Source organism: Suncus etruscus, chromosome 5 (assembly GCF_024139225.1).
Source record: "Suncus etruscus isolate mSunEtr1 chromosome 5, mSunEtr1.pri.cur, whole genome shotgun sequence".
NCBI classification, from domain to species: Eukaryota; Metazoa; Chordata; class Mammalia; order Eulipotyphla; family Soricidae; genus Suncus; species Suncus etruscus.
The window spans coordinates 111,531,592-111,551,867 of record NC_064852.1 but is presented as its reverse complement, the minus strand read 5'-3'; the positions used below and the strand labels follow the sequence as shown (position 1 = coordinate 111,551,867).

The 20,276-nt window shown below is 39.3% G+C and overlaps 1 protein-coding gene across 1 annotated transcript in view; it reads right to left on the bottom strand.

Moving 5' to 3' along the window:
• The window catches only part of MDH1B (malate dehydrogenase 1B), a 66,569-nt gene extending 46,367 nt beyond the window's left edge, over positions 1-20,202 (bottom strand). Inside the window, exons 1-5 of the mRNA XM_049772901.1 lie at positions 20,181-20,202; positions 15,122-15,234; positions 12,414-12,548; positions 12,044-12,186; positions 8,434-8,930 (exon numbers count right to left, since the gene is read on the bottom strand). Of these exons, the coding sequence (XP_049628858.1) occupies positions 8,434-8,930; positions 12,044-12,186; positions 12,414-12,548; positions 15,122-15,234; positions 20,181-20,202 (910 nt within the window). The remainder of the gene's footprint in view (positions 1-8,433; positions 8,931-12,043; positions 12,187-12,413; positions 12,549-15,121; positions 15,235-20,180) is intronic.
• Between the last annotated feature and the right edge of the window lie 74 nt (positions 20,203-20,276).

The window sequence follows — 20,276 nt, the reverse complement described above, 5'->3', positions numbered from 1 at the left end:
TATGGTCCCCTGTGCCTGCCAGGAGCTATGTCTGAGCAGACAGCCAGGAGTAACCCCTGAGCAACGCCGAGTGTGGCCCAAAAACCAAAAAAAAAAAAAAAAAAATACAGAGAGGAAAATTGTGAGTGCTGCCTGTGTGTGTCTGTCTACTGTCCTGTTGCATGAACCTCTTGGGAGTGGGCTGAAAAGAGGCTCCAGAAAACTCGCTCTCCCAGAGGCCAATTCTAGGGCGGGAACGCCAAGGAACTGCTCCATAATGTGAAAACCGGCTATAAGCAGTACTTTGCAGAAGCCAGGTCCCCTGTTTGTGACGTCAGGCTAGGAAAATCCATGAAACTACACCTGCCCAGTGGGGCCCAACTGTGAAAAATTGTGAGTGCTGCCTGTGTGTATCTGTCTACTGTCCTGTCACATGAACCTCTTGGGAGTGGGCCGAAAGAGGCTCCAGAAGAGCACTTTGGTTCCGCTTCACTACGTGGCCATGCACTCTTTTTAAGGAAAGAACACCACTGCATCATGAAGAAAAAAATCACAGTAAGAACTGTGCTGTATCACTGAAGCCCAGCATTTCTCTCCGGACTGTCTTCTCTGCTGTGTGCTAGGGCCTAAGATTTGATCCTGTGTGAGGTTTCATCCACGGAGGACTCCCCTTTCTTGGAGGCAAGTCAACCTATCCAAAAAGGGCGGAGCCAGAGCAGTATGGCTGCCTGCATCATTTAGCCAATGAATACCACCACAACATGTAGAAAAACCCAAAATACAAGTGTCACAATGGGGAAACAATGCAGGCCAGCATTAGACATAGAGAATGAGGATGACAATTCTGATGACCAGATAATAACCAACCAACTTATCAACCTCTCAGATAAGGACTTTAGACTAGCAATATGGAAGATGCTCAACAAACTCAAAAAAAACCATGTATCGAGTTGAACAGAACAGTAATAAGAACCAAGAAAATATGAAGACAGAAATCACAAAACTCCAAACTGAAATAACATGTCAAACACCAGGCCTGAAAAACTCAGTAAACAAAGTGAATGACAAAATGGATAAGCTCTGGGACAGGGTATCAGAAGCTGAGAATAGACTTGCTGCTGTGGAAGATGAGATAAATAACAATTCCATACAGCGGGAGAGATTGGAAAAAAAACTTAAACCAAATGAACAGACAGTGGAAAAATTAGTCAAAGAATGGGAACAGATGAAAATAGAAGTCTATGATAAGCTCAACAGAAACAACTTAAGAATCAGCGGAGTCCCAGAGACAAAAGAAGAAAATTTCCAGGAAGAATCAACGGTCAAGAACATCATTAAAGAGAAACTTCCAGAGCTAAAGAATATATGTGATCAAATCCTGCATGCTTGAAGAGTACCAACCAAAAGAGACCCTAGGAAAAATACCCTAAGACACATCCTAGTCACAATGAAGAATCCCACAGATAGAGACAGAATTCTGAAAACAGCAAGATCAAAAATGGAAATTACATTCAAGCAAGCATCCTTGAGATTTACAGCAGACCTGTCACCAGAAACACTCAATGCCAGAAAGCAGTGGTGGGATATTGCGACAAGACTGAATGAAATAAATGCTTCACCTAGAATACTATACCCAGCAAAACTCACTTTCCAGTTTGACGGAAGAATACATGGTTTTACAGACAAAAAACAGCTCAGAAACTTTACAGACCAAAACCAGTCTTAAGAGAAAAACAGAAAGACCTAATTTAAGACAAGACTAACCAAAAGACACACCAAATTTCGATATAAAGTTGGCATTAAATCCCAGGACAATTCTTTCTCTCAACATCAATGGACTAAATGGACCAGTTAAGAGACACAGAGTGGCTAAATGGATCAAAAAACTCAATCCAACCTTCTGCTGCCTACAAGAAACGCACCTGAATAGTCAGAACAAACATAGACTCAAAATAAAAGGCTGGAGAAAAATTATCCAAGCAAACAACACCCATAAAAAAGCTGGAGTGGCCATACTAATATCAGATAATGCAAACTTTATACTCAGGAAGGTTGTAAGGGACAAAGATGGACATTTTCTATTAATCAAGTGGTATGTAGAGCAGGGAGAAATAACTCTCCTAAACATATATGCACCAAATGAGGGGCCAGCAAAATATTTAATACAACTGTTGACAAATATGAAAAATAATATCAATAACAACACAATAATTGTGGGGGACCTCAACACGGCTTTGTCAACACTGGATAGGTCAACCAGACTGAAACCCACCAAGAGTATACTAGACCTGAACAGAGAAATGGAAGAAAGAGGCCTAGTGGATATATATAGGACACTCCATCCCCAGAAACCTGGATACACATTTTTCTCCAATGTACATGGGACATTCTCCAGGATAGACTACATGCTGGCACATAAAACATACCTCCACAATATCAAGAGGATAGAAATTTTGCAGACTATATTCGCTGACCACAAGGCTCTGAAATTATTTGTGAATTCCAAAGGGATACAGAAGAAAAACTTTAACACCTGGAAGTTAAACAGCCTCTTACTGAGTAACCAGTGGGTCCAAGATGAAATCAAGGAGGAAATCAAAAGCTTCCCGGAAACAATTGACAATAAAGACACAAACTATCAGAACTTATGGGACACAGCAAAAGCAGTACTGAGAGGAAAATTTATAGCTTTGCAAGCACATATCAGGAAGGAAGAAGGAGCTTACCTGAATAGCTTAATGACACAGCTCATAGAACTAGAAAGTCTAGAAAGTGCTCAATAAAAGGACCCAAAAATAGGGAGACAGAAGGCAATAACAAAGCTGAGAGCAGAAATGAATGAAGTGGAAACCCAAAAAACAATCCGAAAGATCAACAAAAGCAGCAATTGGTCTTTGAAAAAATAAACAAGATTGATAGACCACTGGCAAAACTCACAAAGAAAGAGAGAGAAACTTGATAACTCGTATTAGGAATGAAAAAGGAGAGATCACTACAGATATGACAGAGATTCAAAGGGTAATCTGAAACTACTTTGAGAAACTCTACGCCACTAAAAATGAGAACCTGGAAGAAATGGATAAATTCTTGGACTCTTATAATCTTCCATGGTTGTAGGAAGAGGATGTAGCATATCTAAACACCCCCATCACTATTGATGAAATTAAAATGGTAATCAAATGTCTGCCCAAAAACAAAAGCTCAGGCCCAGATGGATTCACTAATGAATTCTTTCAAACTTTCCAAGAGGGACTACTACCAATCCTGGCAAGACTCTTTCATAAAATTAAACAAACATAAACACTTCCAAATAGCTTTTATGAAGCCAACATCACCTTGATACCTAAACCAGACAGAGATGCTACCAAAAAAGAAAATTACAGACCAATATCGCTGATGAATGCAGATGCAAAGATCCTCAACAAAATCCTGGCAAATAGGATTCAATGCCTCAGTAAGAAGATCATCCACTATGATCAAGTAGTGTTGTACATATACACAATGGACTATTATGCAGCTGTCAGGAGAGATGAAGTCATGAAACTTTCCTATACATGGATGTACACGGAATCTATTATGCTGAGTGAAATAAGTCAGAGAGAGAGAGAGAGAAAGAGAGAGAGAGAGAGAGAGAGAGAAACGCAGAATGGTCTCACTGATCTATGGGTTTTAAGAAAAATGAAAGACATTCTTGCAATAATAATTTTCAGACACAAAAGAGAAAAGAGCTGGAAGTTCCAGCTCACCTCAGGAAGCTCACCACAAAGAGTGACGAGTTTAGTTATAGAAATAACTACATTTTGAACTGTCCTAATAATGAGAATGTATGAAGGAAATGGAAAGCCTGTCTAGAGTACAGATGGGGGTCTTGTGGGCAGGAGGGAGATTTTGGAAATTGGTGATGGGAATGTTGCACTGGTGATGGGTGGTGTTCTTTACATGACTGAAACCCAAACACAATTATGTATGTAATCAAGGTGTTTAAATAAAATATAAAAAATACAGAGAAGGGCCGGAGAGATACCATAGCATTAGAGCATTTTCCTTGCATGCGTCTGACACAGGGCTGACACAAGATCAATGGTGGTTCAATTCTAGGCATTCCATATGATCCCCTGAATCTGTCAGGAGCGATTTCTGAGAGCAGAGCAAGAAGTATCCCATGAGTATTGCCAGGTGTGACCCGCCTGGAAAAAAAACACTCAGAGACTTAAAATATATGTTTATTAATATCAAGAGCAGAAACCTCTGATTTATAGGATTCTATAAGGGAATCAAAAAAAAAAAGGGAAAAATAATACCTGAAATCTTTCCTTATCTAGAAAGGTGACATACAGTGAGTAATAAGGCTCAAAAATGAAGAAATAATCCCAAACAGAAGAACACTGGGACATTGTAATCAAAATGTCAATAATTAGAATCCTATATGCAACAAGATAAGTGCAAAGACTATACATAGGGGAGCCCCATAAAAATTACATTAGATTACTCAATTGGAATTCTAATTCTATATGCAAGGAGGAAGAATGGAGTGGAATAACAATCAAAATGCTGGATGTAGAAAATTTGGAACTAAAAATTCTCCACCCTGAAAGGCAAAAACTCATATTTGAAAACTAGTCTAGGTATTTGGTCACATGTAAAATGTCCATTATGATCCCTGATAACACCTAGCCCAAAGCATTGATTGGTGAAGTAATGGAAGTTCTTAACAATCACCAGTGAAACACTGGGGTAACACATGGTCTCTGACCGTTTATAGTCTGAGCAATACCATGTTCTGGAATACAGTTCTGAATCACTTGAACTCGTTGGCTGAGAAAGAAACACCAATAATGATAGCTGGGCTTCTTAAGTGAAAGTTGGGAGGCCCCTTTGTACAGAATTCTCAGACAGACATTGGCAGAGTGTAGCTCTACGAGAAATATGAAATGATTTCCTATTAAAAAGTCAATTTGCTTTCAGGAAAGGAACCTGGATACCCAAGACCTGTTAGATGATACTTCATAGTGTAGACTAAATTTACAGTGCTTATTAGCATATTGCTTATTATTCTAGACTTGATAATTGTAGTTATTTTAAGAATGTTCTACGCACAATCTAACCCAGAAAGCCTTTTTTCAGTAAAGTTTACCCTTACCAATGATGATTTGTCTAGATTTAGAACATGGAAAACCTTTTCATCTGACTTGTCAGCTTTATATTTTTAAGTGTTCTGATCCATTCTATCTGGGTCAGTTTTTCAACAGCAATCTAAGGATTGGTTTTCATTGTGTATGTGTGTGTGTGTGTGTGTGTGTGTGTGTGTGTGTGTGGCCACCTCTATGTCTGTCTAGTGCCATCTGTATTGCACATAATGTCTGTGTATGTAGTATATATTCCTTCCCCATTATATATAACCCTTTCTTTTCCTCTTTCCTTGCTTACCACTTTACAAATTCTTTTCTATACTTTTCTATACCCCATATCTGTTATTTCTCCCTATTTAACTCTTTCTACCCTCATTTCTTAACTTATCAAGAACTGGAATGTTCCTCACAGGTCAATCAGCTGCCAACCATCTCCCAAACTAAAAGACAGCTTTCCAACCCACATTACCTTGTCCCAGAAAGAAGCTTCCCCTACTGCTACTGCTGATTTGCTCTTGGAGGCTTCTCCTTTTCTCCCACTTCCCTTTGCAGCGGGCTTTGCTCGCTACCAGATTTGGCTTTTGAGAGACTCTCAGCTTGAGGACATTTCCTGATGTGGGAGCCATTTTTCACACTACACAGCAGCACAATGCAGGCTGAATCTGTGCTCCAGATTTTATCCCCTGCTCCCAACTATTTCAAAAGACTTAAAGGGGATATATTAACTTCCCTTGTTTATTTCTTTAGATGTATTTACTTAATAGGCATAATTCATAGTGTGTATTTATTATGTAAGTGTAGTTTTCCCCATCCCCATTTTGGATTTGTTTAGTAGGAAATTTTAGTAGAAAGTTTCTCTTGGGTTCTGAGTTCATGTTAGAACCAGGTTATAGGGATTGCTTAACTTGTTATTTTACTCCCCTATGTACCAGTAGTATCATAAGGCATTGTTCCTTTTCACATTGACACATTAAACTGGGGAAATCTTAATATAGAAAGAAGTTCTTATCTAATAAGGATAGGAGCTCATAAATTTTATATTGCAGAGGGATCTTTCACTCTGAACATTTGTCACAGTGATTTAACTTAGGCTTCAGTCGATTGGACATTGGCTGTCCACCCCAAACCTTGGATCCAATATTTGGAACCAGCACGATTTTCTGCACCAGCACCAGAAATCGAACCTCTACTGGGGAATGCCCTAGTGCTGCCAAAGAACCAACTTGCTCCAGAATGGGTTCATATGACACCCTGATGACTTTGAAACAAAAACAACTTGCTTTCAGGGCATGTTTCCTTGCATCGCCACTGATGGTGAGATGAAACCAGAAGACGCTTTGTGACACCATGATTTCAACATAGGATCTGTGCAAACACCAAGATCACTAATAAGAGAATCCTGACTGCAACAACTGTGATTGAGGAGAACTTTTACTGGGACCAGGAAGAAAGACCTTGGGGCTAGACAACTTAGTATGCCAAGAGTGTATAGTTGGTCTATGGCAGGATGCTTCATGGGTAGGTCAAAGGTTTTTAAGCCAAAGGGTTTTTCCTTCTATTTCCCTCAACTTTTGCTGTGCCTATGCAAAAAAACTGCCACCCTTCTTTTTACCTTTTTTTCCTTTTAAATAGGGGCTCCTGCCTTTTTCATAGAACTTTGGGACAAGTATTACTTTGTTTTACCTCATATTTCTGCAATTTTCTTAAAATTAAGAATAAAAAAAGAAAGGATGGGGGCCAGTAGCCAAGTGGTCTCAGATGCATTGGTGGAGAAAAAAGGAGAGAACTAAATATCCAAGCCAAAGTCAACAACAATATAATCAAGAGACCTAAACTTTAACAATCTAAACTTAAATGGGTCTGTTATACTGGCAGGCTAGAGGGCATAGGGTGCTGGTGTTGTAAGATCCACTCTTGAAATATGGGCAGAGGGACTGGTGGTGGGAATGGCCCTGATTCACTGTATATCTTATATTCAACTGTAAAGGACATTGTAACTCACAATGGTTTCAATAAAATAAAATTAAAATATAAATAAAAAATAAAGTTAGAAAATTATTTTCAGAAGGAAAAAAAGACTCAAGAAAGTACTAAAATGATGAGAAGATGAAAAGATGGAGACTATATAAAGGTAGACATTAAAAATAGAGAAGTCTCTAACATTTTGGAAACTAAACATACCATAAAATAAGCAAGTTATGTACTGGCTATTACTCTCTCTGGCCCAGGATGGGTTTTTTTGATCCAATTTTACCCTTTTATCATTCTGATATCAATCAATCAGGGACTAATAAAAGTAGAAATGCACCTGATATCATAATCCTACTGGAACATGTAATGCCATTGTGAAGGTTTGTCACTTGCCAGAGCCCCTTCGAAGAACTTTAGAAATTTTTTTCTTTAAATCCTCACCTCCATTTTAGTAGGGAGATGCCTTTAATATTTCTTTTTTTTTTGGTTTTTGGGCCACACCCGGTAACGCTCAGGGGTTACTCCTGGCTATGCGCTCAGAAGTCGCTCCTGGCTTGGGGGACCATATGGGACGCCGGGGGATCGAACCGCGGTCCGTCTCCTAGGCTAGCGCAGGTAAGGCAGGCACCTTACCTCCAGCGCCACCGCCCTGCCCCAGCCTTTAATATTTCTAATTTCTAGGGCCACAATAGCAGTAGCACAGTGGTAGGGCACTTGCCTTGCACAGTGCCAACCCAGGATGGACCTGAGTTTGATAGCAGCCATCCCATATGGTCCCCTGAGCCTGCCAGGGTGATATCTAAGTTCAGAGCCAAGAATAATTTCTGAGCACCACTGGGTCTGGCCCAACCCTCCCCCAAATATTTCTAAATTTTAGATGGGGAAACCAAGGCACTGTAAGGCTAAGGGATTGTCCAAGGTCACAGGAGGAATGTAGGGAAGAGCCAGTAGATCATTCAGGAGTGGTAGTGTTGGGGCCAGAGATAGCACGGCATTAGTGCATTTGCCTTGCATGCAGCCAATCTGGGAGGGACCCCGATCGATTTCCAACATCACATATGGTGTCCCAGCCGCCAAGGGCGATTTCTGAGTGCAGAGCCAGGAGTAAACCCTGAGCATCATGGGTTATTTTTTGGGGGGGATATGCCCCCAAAACCAATCAATCAACAAACAAAGTAAAAAAAAAAAGAGTGGTGGTGTTTTTTGTTTTTAGTTAGTTTGTATTTTTAAGCCATCAACAACCTTACCTGTTCCAGCCAGAAAGTTCCTGCAGACTTCACAGGGCACCCTCCAAATTGCTTTGAGCTTATGAAGTTCAAAACTCAAATAAACCCAGACACCGACCTTGACTTACTGGAGGCCGTCGTCTTCAGCTTGCTGGCCAGAAGTGCTTTGGCTTGGCCTTCTACACCCAAGGCCACTGCAATAATATTCTGAACAATGCTGGGTGCATATCTCATGAGGAGCACCGCTCTTAGGTTCACATAGGTCTTCCCTCCAACAAGCACTTTGACGGAATCATGGGCATTTTTCTCGAGCAGGTACCCGTAGAGCCTGCACAGAAACAGCTTGCTGCGTAAATAATCCTCTAATGTGGTCAGCTCCTGCTCGGTACTGTCATCCAGCAGGATGACTACATGTGCCTGATGGAAGGCATCTTCCACTCGCGTGCATATCTCAATGCTCTGTAGGAGTGGTGCCACAAGGTTCTGGGTCTCTTCCCTCAGGAGTTGGAGAGTTTCTTCCTTGTGTTTTTTGTCGAATAAGGTGATGCTGACTTCAGTCTGCATACCAAACACCTCACCACTCACTAAAATAGGAATGAGGTGGCAGCAGGCTGGAGAAGAAGCACTAAAGGCAAATACAAGACTCAATTACTGATGGCTTTTAGAATATCTTCCTCACCCTCCCATGTTAAAACTTCATTCCTCATAGAGTTTTGCCAATGCATTGTGAAGGAGATAAAATATCTCCAATAGGCTGTATAGATGCATCTTAGCCTAACAATTAAAAGTAAAATAGGAAGTTGCCATGTTCGCAAAGGGCCAGCTCCACTCTTTTCTCAAAAGAGATGTTAACTGAGCCATGAAAAAAACATCATGGCTACACAAACCCATGCAGCAGAAATCTGGTCATCTCAGGAGGAATAGGCAGGTCAACACACAGTCCAGCCGAAGCCACGTCTGCTGCCTATATCACCCAGATGCACTGTTTTCCCAATGACTCTACCTCAACATCCCTCTAAGATTCTTTTTGAGGAACACCAATCTGACCAAACTTCAGGTACACTGGATTTTTGGCTGATGTCACCAGGGCTTTTTGGGGTGAGTGAGGCACCCTCCCCACCATATTTTCCTTCTCTCAGGAAGCTTGGCAGCATAGTATCAGTAATAGTGCTTTGAATTTCTGAACAACTTCATTAATTTGTTGCTGCCATCCCTATAAGAACACCCCAACTTAACAGAATGGACAGCTAACAAGAGCTTACTAAAGCTTCTACCATTGTATTGATAACTTCACTGAAGATAAAATAATTTTCACAAATGTGCTTGATACTATATTTCTTGTTTAAAGGTTTCTTTATTCTCTTCCTTTTTATTTTTTTGTCCTATTCCTTTTTAATTATAACTTTTGCTCTCACTGGAAACAAATGTATTATGTTCAATTATGTTAACTATATGATGCATTTTTCTTTTCTTTTTTTTTTTGGTTTTTTTTGGGGGGGGCACACCCGTTTGAGGGTTACTCCTGGCTAAGCACTCAGGAATTGCCCATGGCTTGGGGGGACCATATGGAACACCAGGGGATCGAACCACGGTCGTGCGGTCCTTCCTTGGCTAGCACTTGCAAGGCAGACACCTTACCTCTAGCACTACCTGATGCATTTTCTTTAAAATTAAAAAAAAAATAGAATAAAGAACTTTTCCTGCCCACTCCTCTCCCTTCCTCTGGCCACCTGAAAACAACTTCCAGACTAGTAGATTATAAAAGAGAATATGAAAAATCATCATTTGAAATAAGTTTTATAAGTCTATGTATACTTTCATTTTTCTTTTTAAAGAGAATTTCATCAAATTACACCTCTTCATGGGGGGGCTGTCTTTTCCAAATCTTTATGAAGAAGCTGAGAAATGTCAAAGGTTAGAATTATACATCTAAAAAACTATGGGACTAGAGAGATAGCACAGCAGTAGGGCATTTGGCTTTTATGCAGCTGATCTAGGACAGACCTCGGTTTGATCCCTGGTGTCACATGTGGTCCCCGAAGCTAAGAGTGATTTTGAACACATAGCCAGGAGTAAGCCCTGACCATCACCAGGTGTGGCCAAAACAAAACAAAAACAAGCCCCCAAAACCAGAATTATACATCTGTTCTCAAATTCAATACCAGTATGCACCAAAGTTGCAATGATATCTGAAACAAGTTCAAATTGAATTTGATATTCTAATTTTTAGAGTAGGTTTGAAAGAGAGTACAATAGGAGTTTCCACATTGCACCAGTTAGTCTTTAAAATATCCAAATGTAATATAATATAATATAATATAATATAATATAATATAATATAATATAATATAATATGGATTACATCTTGGTGTGAGTCTCATGTATAGTTATTACATTCTTCTTAATTCTTTTTTCCTCTGGGTTTTGGCCATGACCAGTGGTGCTGGGTAGGAGATTTTTCATAGTGACACTTTGGAGATAATTTGGTGACAGGACCAAAACCCTAGGCATGTGTTTCAAAAATTGAGCGATTGCACCAGCATTGTCATGGTGAATTTCTGTATCTAAAATATTTTATAATAGCAAATACATTTTCAAGGAGTCACATAGACATGTAGAAAGGACAGCAGGGATGAAGGCCAAGTGGTACAGGAAAGGCAGTGAAACTGAAAGAGACAGGAAGGGAAAAGCAAATGGCTGCACAGAAGATGTGTGCCCAAGACTGTGAACACAGAGATGCAAAAGAAAGACAATCACCAAGAATCATGAGCAAGGAAGGCAGGCTGCAGGAGTGAGAGTGTCAGAAAGAATAAAGTCCATGCTAGCCAGTAGGCAAGGAAGTCTGTGTGTGTGTGTGTATGTGTGTGTGTGTGTGTGTGTGTGTGTGTGTGTGTGAGAGAGAGAGAGAGAGAGAGAGAAAGAAAGAAAGAGAGAGAGTTAGAGAGAGTTAGAGAATATGGCATGAGATACATAGAATGCAGGAACAGAGGCAGGACACAGGGATGTGAAAATGAATGTATTTGCTGTAATGAGGCACTTGTATACCTATATGCTCAGCTATTAAATCTAAGTTCATATAAAATTCACACGAGGCTACATTGAAGGCCATATGTCCATATATACATACAGCTATACATTTTAATTATAGATGTTAGGGCCAGAGAGATCGTATAGTGGGTAAGGTGCTTACCTTGCAAGAGGCAGACTTAGGTTTGATCCCTGGTACCCCATATAGTCACCTGACCCTCACCAAGAGTGACCACTGAGCCAGGAGTAAGCCCTAAGCACTACTGAGGTGGCCCCAAGTCAAAAAATAAATAAAATATTTGACATTGATGTATTCTTTCACCAAATGGGCCTTTCGAAGAGATTAGAGGTGACACAAAGAAACTGTGGAAGATAATGGTTACTCTGGCACATAAATATTGTAAAATTGAACACTCTTGTAATCATCTAAAGAATAATGATCTTAAAAATAAATATCAGGGGCCAGAGTGGTGGTGCAAGTGGTAAGGCATTTGCCTTGCTGGCGCTAGCCTAGGGTGGACCATGGTTCAACCCCCCGACATCCCATATGGTCCTCCAAGCCAGGAGTGATTTCTGAGCATATAGCCAGGAGTAACCCGAGCATCCTGGAAGTGGCCCAAAAAAACAAAAAACAAAAACAAAAACAAAAAAAAAGAGAGAAGAATATCAAATACATGAAGATGTATGTAGCCCAAAGTCTGGTTGGCCTACCTGGTAATCCAAACATGCAATGCATCAGCGAGAGTTTTGGGAGCTTTCTCCTCCAGTTCCTTTTCAATATGTGTCTTCAGGTTCTCTTTAGCAATCACCAGCATCAACTCAGATTTCATGTTGGAAGTGATCCCATAGTAAAGCTACATATGGGAAATAAGATGTAATCAAGGTGTTTAAATAAAAAAATAAAAATAAATAATAAAAAGAAGTCAACATGAAAGAAGAGGTAAGTAGCAGGAATAGCTAGCTATCAGGGAAGTTTTGTTTAAATGCACAATAGAGTGGATAAAAGGACTAAGGAGTCATGTTAGAAAACAAGCCATTAGGAAACCAACATAATGGAAACAAATGAGAATGTTGGAAATACCTGGGCGTGTTCTAAGAATTCATTATATCCTCCCAGAAGAAAACCCTTTCCTCCACGATCCAAAAGCTCTCTCCATATTATGGGTGAACTTTTGTGTTTCCAATTATTCTTTTCACACAAATCTCTCAGCCATTCCTACGGAAATATATTCCAAGTGAGAGCATAAACAGAGTATCAATCAGAATTAAATACAATAACTCATAACTCACACTCTAAAATAATAAATAGTGGCTTCTGTTTTATTCCAATGGGGCATACAAATACAATGTAGATGTCATTAAACTCTAAAATGGATAAAATAGTGATGAATTAAGCAACACATTAATCAAAGAATATAGAAAGGCCTTCAAATTCATGACCAATGTGCTATGAATTAAAGTCCAAATTGTTCAGCTTATAGAGAAGACAAGCGGTCCATAGTAATTTCCAAGAAAGCCAACATACTTCCTTTCATTCTTCTTGATATAATATTTCTAGTCTTAGAACTGTGTACATTTGATATTGTTTCCAAATCAAAGGTATGATTTCAGAATATAGCTTCATCCAAATGAGTGAGCTAAAATTTACCTGAAGATTTTTGACAATAATTATTTTGAAAAATTTAAATCATCCCCCTTTTTATACAGTAACCTTCTTCTTATGGGTGAAGCACATAGTAACATTCTTTAAACACATATGTAATGAACTGCCTTACAAATACATCCATCAGATCTATTTGTATCTCACTTTACACAAAACAGTACTTCTGTGAGGACTTTAGAAGGTACTTCAGTTACTGGTAAAGTGCTTGGCCAAGGAAAAAAAGGGACTCTACCAATCCAATCCTAGACCAGTGTTGTTAAGGGACACAATGTTATTGAAAGTTCCTGGAAATTAAGATTACAGAATCCTGCCATTAAAAAGGGGCAAAAGTACAATGCAAAGAACTGAAAATATCCATGTTGAAAACACCATCAAAGAATCCAGCAGCTCCAGGCCTTACACAGTAGAAGGCACAATGGGTTGTTCCAGAGTGCCTCAACTCCACTCACCAGATTGATTTTATCACTGTCGTCAGGACAAGCACAGTGTGACAGCAGGGGAGAACAATGCTGAAACTCAACTGAGAAACTCAATTGGTTTCTGAAGACAGAAACCAGAGTTTTGGGGGCACATAATTATATTTCTACCTTAGAAAGGTGAGTTGAAACCAGCATTATTTAATACATGTATGTTATTAATAAAGAATTGCCTTTCCTATTGGTAGGGTGTTGGCCAGCATCCTGTTAAAGAATGTATCTGACTGGTGAAATAAATATATTTAAGCTATCAGCATGATGTCCTGCATTATATCACTCCAGCCAATGGACCCACTTTAGAGGAAATGGTCTGAGGCATTGAGTACATAACCAAGAGGTCTACTAACACAGTCACTACCTTGCATATTGGTGGAGGAAAGGAAAGTGTTGAAAGTGCAGGTACCAGCTTAGAGACAGATACATTGCCAAGGGTGGAGTACTATCTTTCCAGGATGCAATATAAATGAATGTAGTATTCTCCACTCAATAGATAGAAAACAAACATTTAGGAACCCAAGGAGTAGAATTAGGAGTGACCCTGCTTACCACCACTTAAGTAAATTGTGTGGAGTTTGTATCCTCAACAGGGTTAAGAGAATTTATAATGAATAATAGATAAGGTGATGAGTGTTAGATATGGCCCTACAGTGGCTTGCAAGGGAAGTGATAGTTCATTTGATGAACTTTCATCTTGCAATATTTCTCTAGTGAGAGATGCCAACCAAGAGTTTTGTTCTTAGATATGCTTGTTACCTAGGACATGTAAATTTAAAAGGAACAGATGATGACTGAGCAATTCTTGTCACCTCTATTTCCAGACTCTTTCTCCATGACCAAGGCTCCAGGTATATTGGATGCTGTTCCCCTAAGTCCCCCAAATTTTATAGGTTAGACTTTTAATAAAATGTAGAAAGAAACCAAGATTTGAATTTTTTTCTCTCCTCAAGTACTAGGCAAGACTAGGCTGATAGTTCAATATTTCTAGGAGTTGATCTCAAGCAAAACAAAGGACATTTTCTCATCTAGAGTTAAGTCTCTTGTCCAATGAAATCTGTATTCAGTGACTGTTTGCTGTGGGGTAAAAAAGTCCAATCTCCTTTCTTATTTATTTGGGGTATCACTGATTATTTGAGGTATTCCCTGATTTGGGATATCACCGAGGAGACCTTTAAGCTTGTTTCCTGTATGGGAAATTGAGTTCATCTGCTTCCCTATTTCTTTGCCCTCATTCCTTTCGGACATTCTCAAGAGTACTCCCGCATAAACAAATCATTTTAACTCAAATCCCATCTCAATCTGATACCCAAAGAAGAGAGAGTATTATGATAAACAAAGGTCTCATGCCATTGGAAATCAATACTATGGAAGATGAAAAATTAAATAATGTAATTAAACAGTTACTTCAATTCTAAGGAGAAATCCAAACATATTCTACTTATTAGTTAGGACCTCATTTATTCTAAGCATTTTAGGAAAAAAATATTTTGAGACTGAGAGGCAGGATTTTATTAGTGTTAAATATATATATATATATATATATGTAGTACATAAACATTCATTGTTGAAAGCCTACTTGATATATAATATTTAATAATATTAGAACATATTTTTGTACATATGTAATTTTAAAAAACTGTAAGAGCTTCTTACCTCCCAAACATTAGGGTGTTGTGTGATTTTATGTATCTGAAAATCAGGAAGATTCTTGTGTAAATAGTCTGCCAAAATTTCTGCTTTAGCATAATATGGGCAATCTGCTCTACCTAAAAAAGTTCAAATTAGCAATGTTATTTCTGTCATGCAGAAATTAAGAAAGCTAAATATTTAACACATAATTACAAAATTAATTAGTCATATTTTATAACAAAGTTATTATGTACATTGTCACTACATAAACTCTTGGCTTTTTATTATAAAAATGAAACAAATTATAGGCTGTTATTATTGTAGAGTGGGTAGCTGCTTACCTTTCATGTAACCAAGCCCAGATTTAATCATCACTACATATGATCTATCTTCCAAAACACCCCAAGTTTTATAGGTTAGACTTTTAATAAAATGTAGTAAGAAACCAAAGACTTGAATTTTTCCTCTCTCCAAGTACTAGGCAAGACATCACTTCTTTTAAGATACTGTCATGCTACTAATTAAGCATGAACCCCCGACAGTGAATTATTCATTGTGAAGTGAGGGAAAGTAGTAAAATCACAGTCAGATTTGAGATGTGTGACAGGGACTACTGGAGAAATACAAGATGTGTGAGAGGAAAAAAATTTAGATCATATCTATTTCTGGCATGATTAGGTGATCCCAAACTTGCTAGAATGGAATCATGCAGGAGAAATCAGACAAGTCTAGTGGGGCACCTTCTAATAAATATATCTACATGGTACTGAGCTGGATGTTAATGCAGGCAGTGCAACCTTCATGGAAGGTCTTTTTATTAAGTGACTGTTTTCAGTGACACACACACACTCTCTTTTTTCTTTCTTTCACCCATTTTTCAGTCAGGAACACCCAAGAAATTAAAGTCCCCCCGTAGATGGGACTGAGTGTCTGAAGGAGAGTCAGGGAACAAATGAAGAATCTTCCTTTTATCAATCTTCTCCAGTGAATCCCAACACTTCTTCTCTTCATTTTGACTTCTAAATTCATTAGCCCCTTTTGACTTCCCCATCTGCTAGCCTCCCTTTCTAGTTAAAATCCTTAGTTAATTAAATCAAAACATCCTCTTGGCTTATATCTGAAATCATCTCACCACCTTTATTTACTTCAAAAGAAGCCTCTCCTCCTTGATAATCCCAATCACTTGTCTTTTTTTGGCCTCTTGACATCTGCTAGGCTTCAATAGAGAAAAACAACTGGCACAAACAAACAGGGGTAGCACTGACACCAGATGACACTATTACCAGACTACACTATAGTTACCAGTTAAACTATTCCTCAACTCAGAGATTCTCTGTTCTCCTTATCCACTATTCTCTGCAATTACTATTTCAATGTTTGTCCATCTCTTCGAATGTTTTACTCCCCTCAATGTTTTTCTGTACTATTCAAAGACTTTGCTTTCTACCTTACAGATACAACACTAAAATGTCAGCTAATGGAAATCCCCACCATATTGGGGTGTGTGTGTGTGTTTCTAAACCCATTACTCATGAGAGCCTTTCCCACTGGGACTCATTTTATTCTTTTCTTTTATTCTGATGAAGAGGAAGCCTACTTCTTAGGTCTAAATTCACTTTTCAGGGTCCAGACAGGGCTCTTCAGCCTTCAGTATCCACCATGTGATCCAATTGATAAGCCACATTCCTTCAATATATTAGAAAAGTTTCTAATCTTTTCTTTCATATTCAAACATCCTCATTACATATCAATTGACCCTACCTTGACAAAGCTCAAGTTCACTTTTTTTTTTTTTTTTTTTTGATTTTGGGTCACACCCAGCAGTGCTCAGGGATTACTCCTGGCTCTATGCTCAGAAATCGCTCCTGGTAGGTTCAGGAGACCATATGGGATGCCAGTATTTGAACCACTGTTCTTCTGCATGCAAGGTAAAACACCCTACCTCCATCTCTCTGGCCACTTTTAAGAATGGCCTTAAACCTGCCTTTTTTCTTCCATTTCCTTTCCAAAATTACATATACTTGCCAATTCCCTATTTTTTATTTCTACTTTTTTTCTTATTCAGTTGTATTTGGGCTTTCCCCTACAATTCTCTCTGAATGTTCACACAGACTTTTATAATAGTAAATTTAGTGAACATTTTTGTTTGGGGTCCACACCTGTGGTACTTAGGGCTTACTTCTGAATCTACATTCAGGAATTACTCCTTGCAGGGCTTGGGGAACCCTAGGTAGTGCAGGGGATAGAATCCAAGTCCACCATGTACAGGACTGGTATATGACCCACTATACTATAACTCTGGTCCCTCCAATATTTTAAATTATTATCTTATTGATCTTGTTGCTTTCTCCACCCATAAAACACCAACTATGGTGGAGAGTATTTTTATACTTTTCTTTCTACTGCTTTGGCCATCTTTACTGTATTTTGTAGACTCATCCATCTATAAAATGGGCTAACAACATACAAAATATCTCACTTTTATATCTTTTTTGTTGTTGTTGTTGTTGTTTTTTGGGGGCCACACCTGGGGGTTCTCAGGGGTTACTCCTGGCTATCTGCTCAGAAATAGCTCCTGGCAGGCACTGGGGACCAAATGGGACACCGGGATTCGAACCAACCACTTTTGGTCTTGGATCAGCTGCTTGCAAGGCAAACACCGCTGTGCTATCTCTCCGGGCCCTCACTTTTATATCTTACATATACATTCTTCCTGGCCATTATCCTCTTGATTTTCTCTTGATTTCAAGAAACAATCTATATTTTTATTTTATCATTTTTTAAAAATTTTTTTGGTTTTGGGGCCACACCTGGTGACTCTCAGGGCTTATTCCTGGCTCTGTGCTCAGAAATTGCTCCTGGAAATGCTGGGGGGTCAAACCGCAGTCTGTCCTAGGTTAGTGCATGCAAGGCAAATGCCCTACTGCTTGCACCACCACTCCAGCCCCAGCAATCTATATTTTATTTTTTTGTTTTGTTTGTTTGTTTTTGTTTTAGGGCTACACCTGGTGATGTTCAGGGGTTACTTCTGGCTATGTGCTCAGAAATCACTCCTGGCTTGGGGGACCGTATGGGAAGCAGGGGGATTGAACTGCAGTCCATCCTAGATTAACGCTTGCAAGGCAGACACCTTACCACTTGCGCCACCGCTCTGGCTCCAGCAATCTATATTTTAAATTCAATCTCCATCTTTGCTCTATTTTGCATTTTTCATCCCTCATAAGCATAGACTTAACATGACCAACATTACCCCATGAAATCTTTCTCTTTTCTTAGGCTATGTCTATCTTTAAATTATCTGATAGTGTTCAAACTTTTTCTTCTTATGAAAGTCACTGTTTGAGTTCAATTTAAACTTTCTTTTCATACTTTCTGGACCTAATTAGACAACATATTCTGTAGGTTATGCCGCTGCCATCTTTCTTGAATTCACTTATTTCTTCCCATTTTCACTCAATCACCCTGGGATAGAACTATATTATATATTTTTTTCTGGACTTTACTTCTACTCTCTAACTAGTTTGACACCCAGCCTTTCTCTTTCCAATCATTAGCAATACTATTTAGATAAGCTGCAAATTTTATTATGTTCACTTCTTCCAATAAATGTTTCAAATACTTTTTGTTGTTGTTGTTTTTTTGGGGAGTCACACCTGGCAGTGCTCAGGGGTTACTTCTGGCTCTGCACTCAGAAATCACTCCTGGCAGACTCAGGGGACCAATATGGGATGCCGGGATTTGAACCTCCATCCATCCTGGATTGACTGCTTGCAAGGCAAACACCCTACTGTTGTGCTATCTCTCCAGCCCTAAATGTTTCAAATACTTTAAAGTTAAAAAAAATAGTTTTGTGAGCTGAACGTGGTTTATAAGAATATACATGATCTAACTTGTGCCTCAGTTTATGATAATCTCTTCCTTTATTCTGCTCCAGTCTTGCTAAATTTATTGCATTGCTCAATATACTCTGCATTCTCAATTATCATGTCCAAATCAGCTCTTCTTAGTCTGTTACCTCTTTCTATTCCCTATGCCCGAATGATTTCCTCTCTCCTAAGATACCTGATTATTTTTTGTAGGTTTCTGGCTTAAAAATAACTCCCTCAGAAAAGGCCCTGCCATACTAAATAATATCCCTGACACTGCTCCAAATACAATGATCCCTTCTAAGTTAGTTTACTGTTATCTTCTAGTTAGAGTCAGTAGATCCCTCAAAATATTCTAAATAAATAAAGATGTAAAGTTTCTGTATCCTGACTTTACTGTCCATAACCTTCACAAACGAGCACCTGTAACTCCTCCTACATCCTGATGCCTCTGGATCACATTAGTGACACTATTTTCTGACATCAACAGATAAATATAAGTAATAAATAGTCTGTTTAGGACAAATTAACAAATACAGTCTTACTAAATAAGTGAAATTAACCTGTAAGAAAAATCCTGTAATTAAAGAGAATGGCTTGTTTACATGGTTCTCTGATGTAATTAAACAGAAAGACTTGTACACATGGTCCTTTGATCCCATAAGAGATAGAAGTTGTTCCAAGTCAGGACTCTTTGTCCCCCACCAGCATCCATCCCTTCCACCCGGTTCCCCCTGGACATTATTATTTCTCCAGTGCCTAGCCCGGGTCTGCACATTTTGCATAAACACCCCTGAAAATAACTGCTAAGAATGAATGCCCGGGTCTGCACATTTTGCATAAACACCCCTGAAAATAACTGCTAAGAATGAATTGATAAGGGGCCGAGAGATAGCACAGCGTTTGCCTTGCACGCAGCAGATCCAGGTTGGATAGTGGTTCGAATCCCGGCATCCCATATGGTTCCCCGGTCCTGCCAGGAGTGATTTCTGAGCGCAGAGCCAGGAGTAAACCCTGAGCGCCGCCAGGTGTGACCCCCCCCCCAAAACAAAAAAAAAAAAACAAAAAAAACAAAAGAATAAATTGATAAAAAGGTCTCGGATGGTTCCTTCGAAGCTGGAATGGATAAAGAGGTCAGCTACGACCCAGCCCGGTGAGGCAAGGACCAGTGAAAGTCTGGAGCGACCTACACCAACTCCGGGGCCGCTCTCACTCACCGGCGATCACGAATTTCGCCATTGCGCAGGTGCCAACAGGACTGGGGACGCGCCTGCCGTTTCCTAGCAACGCGGCGCAGGCGCACTCGGCCAGCG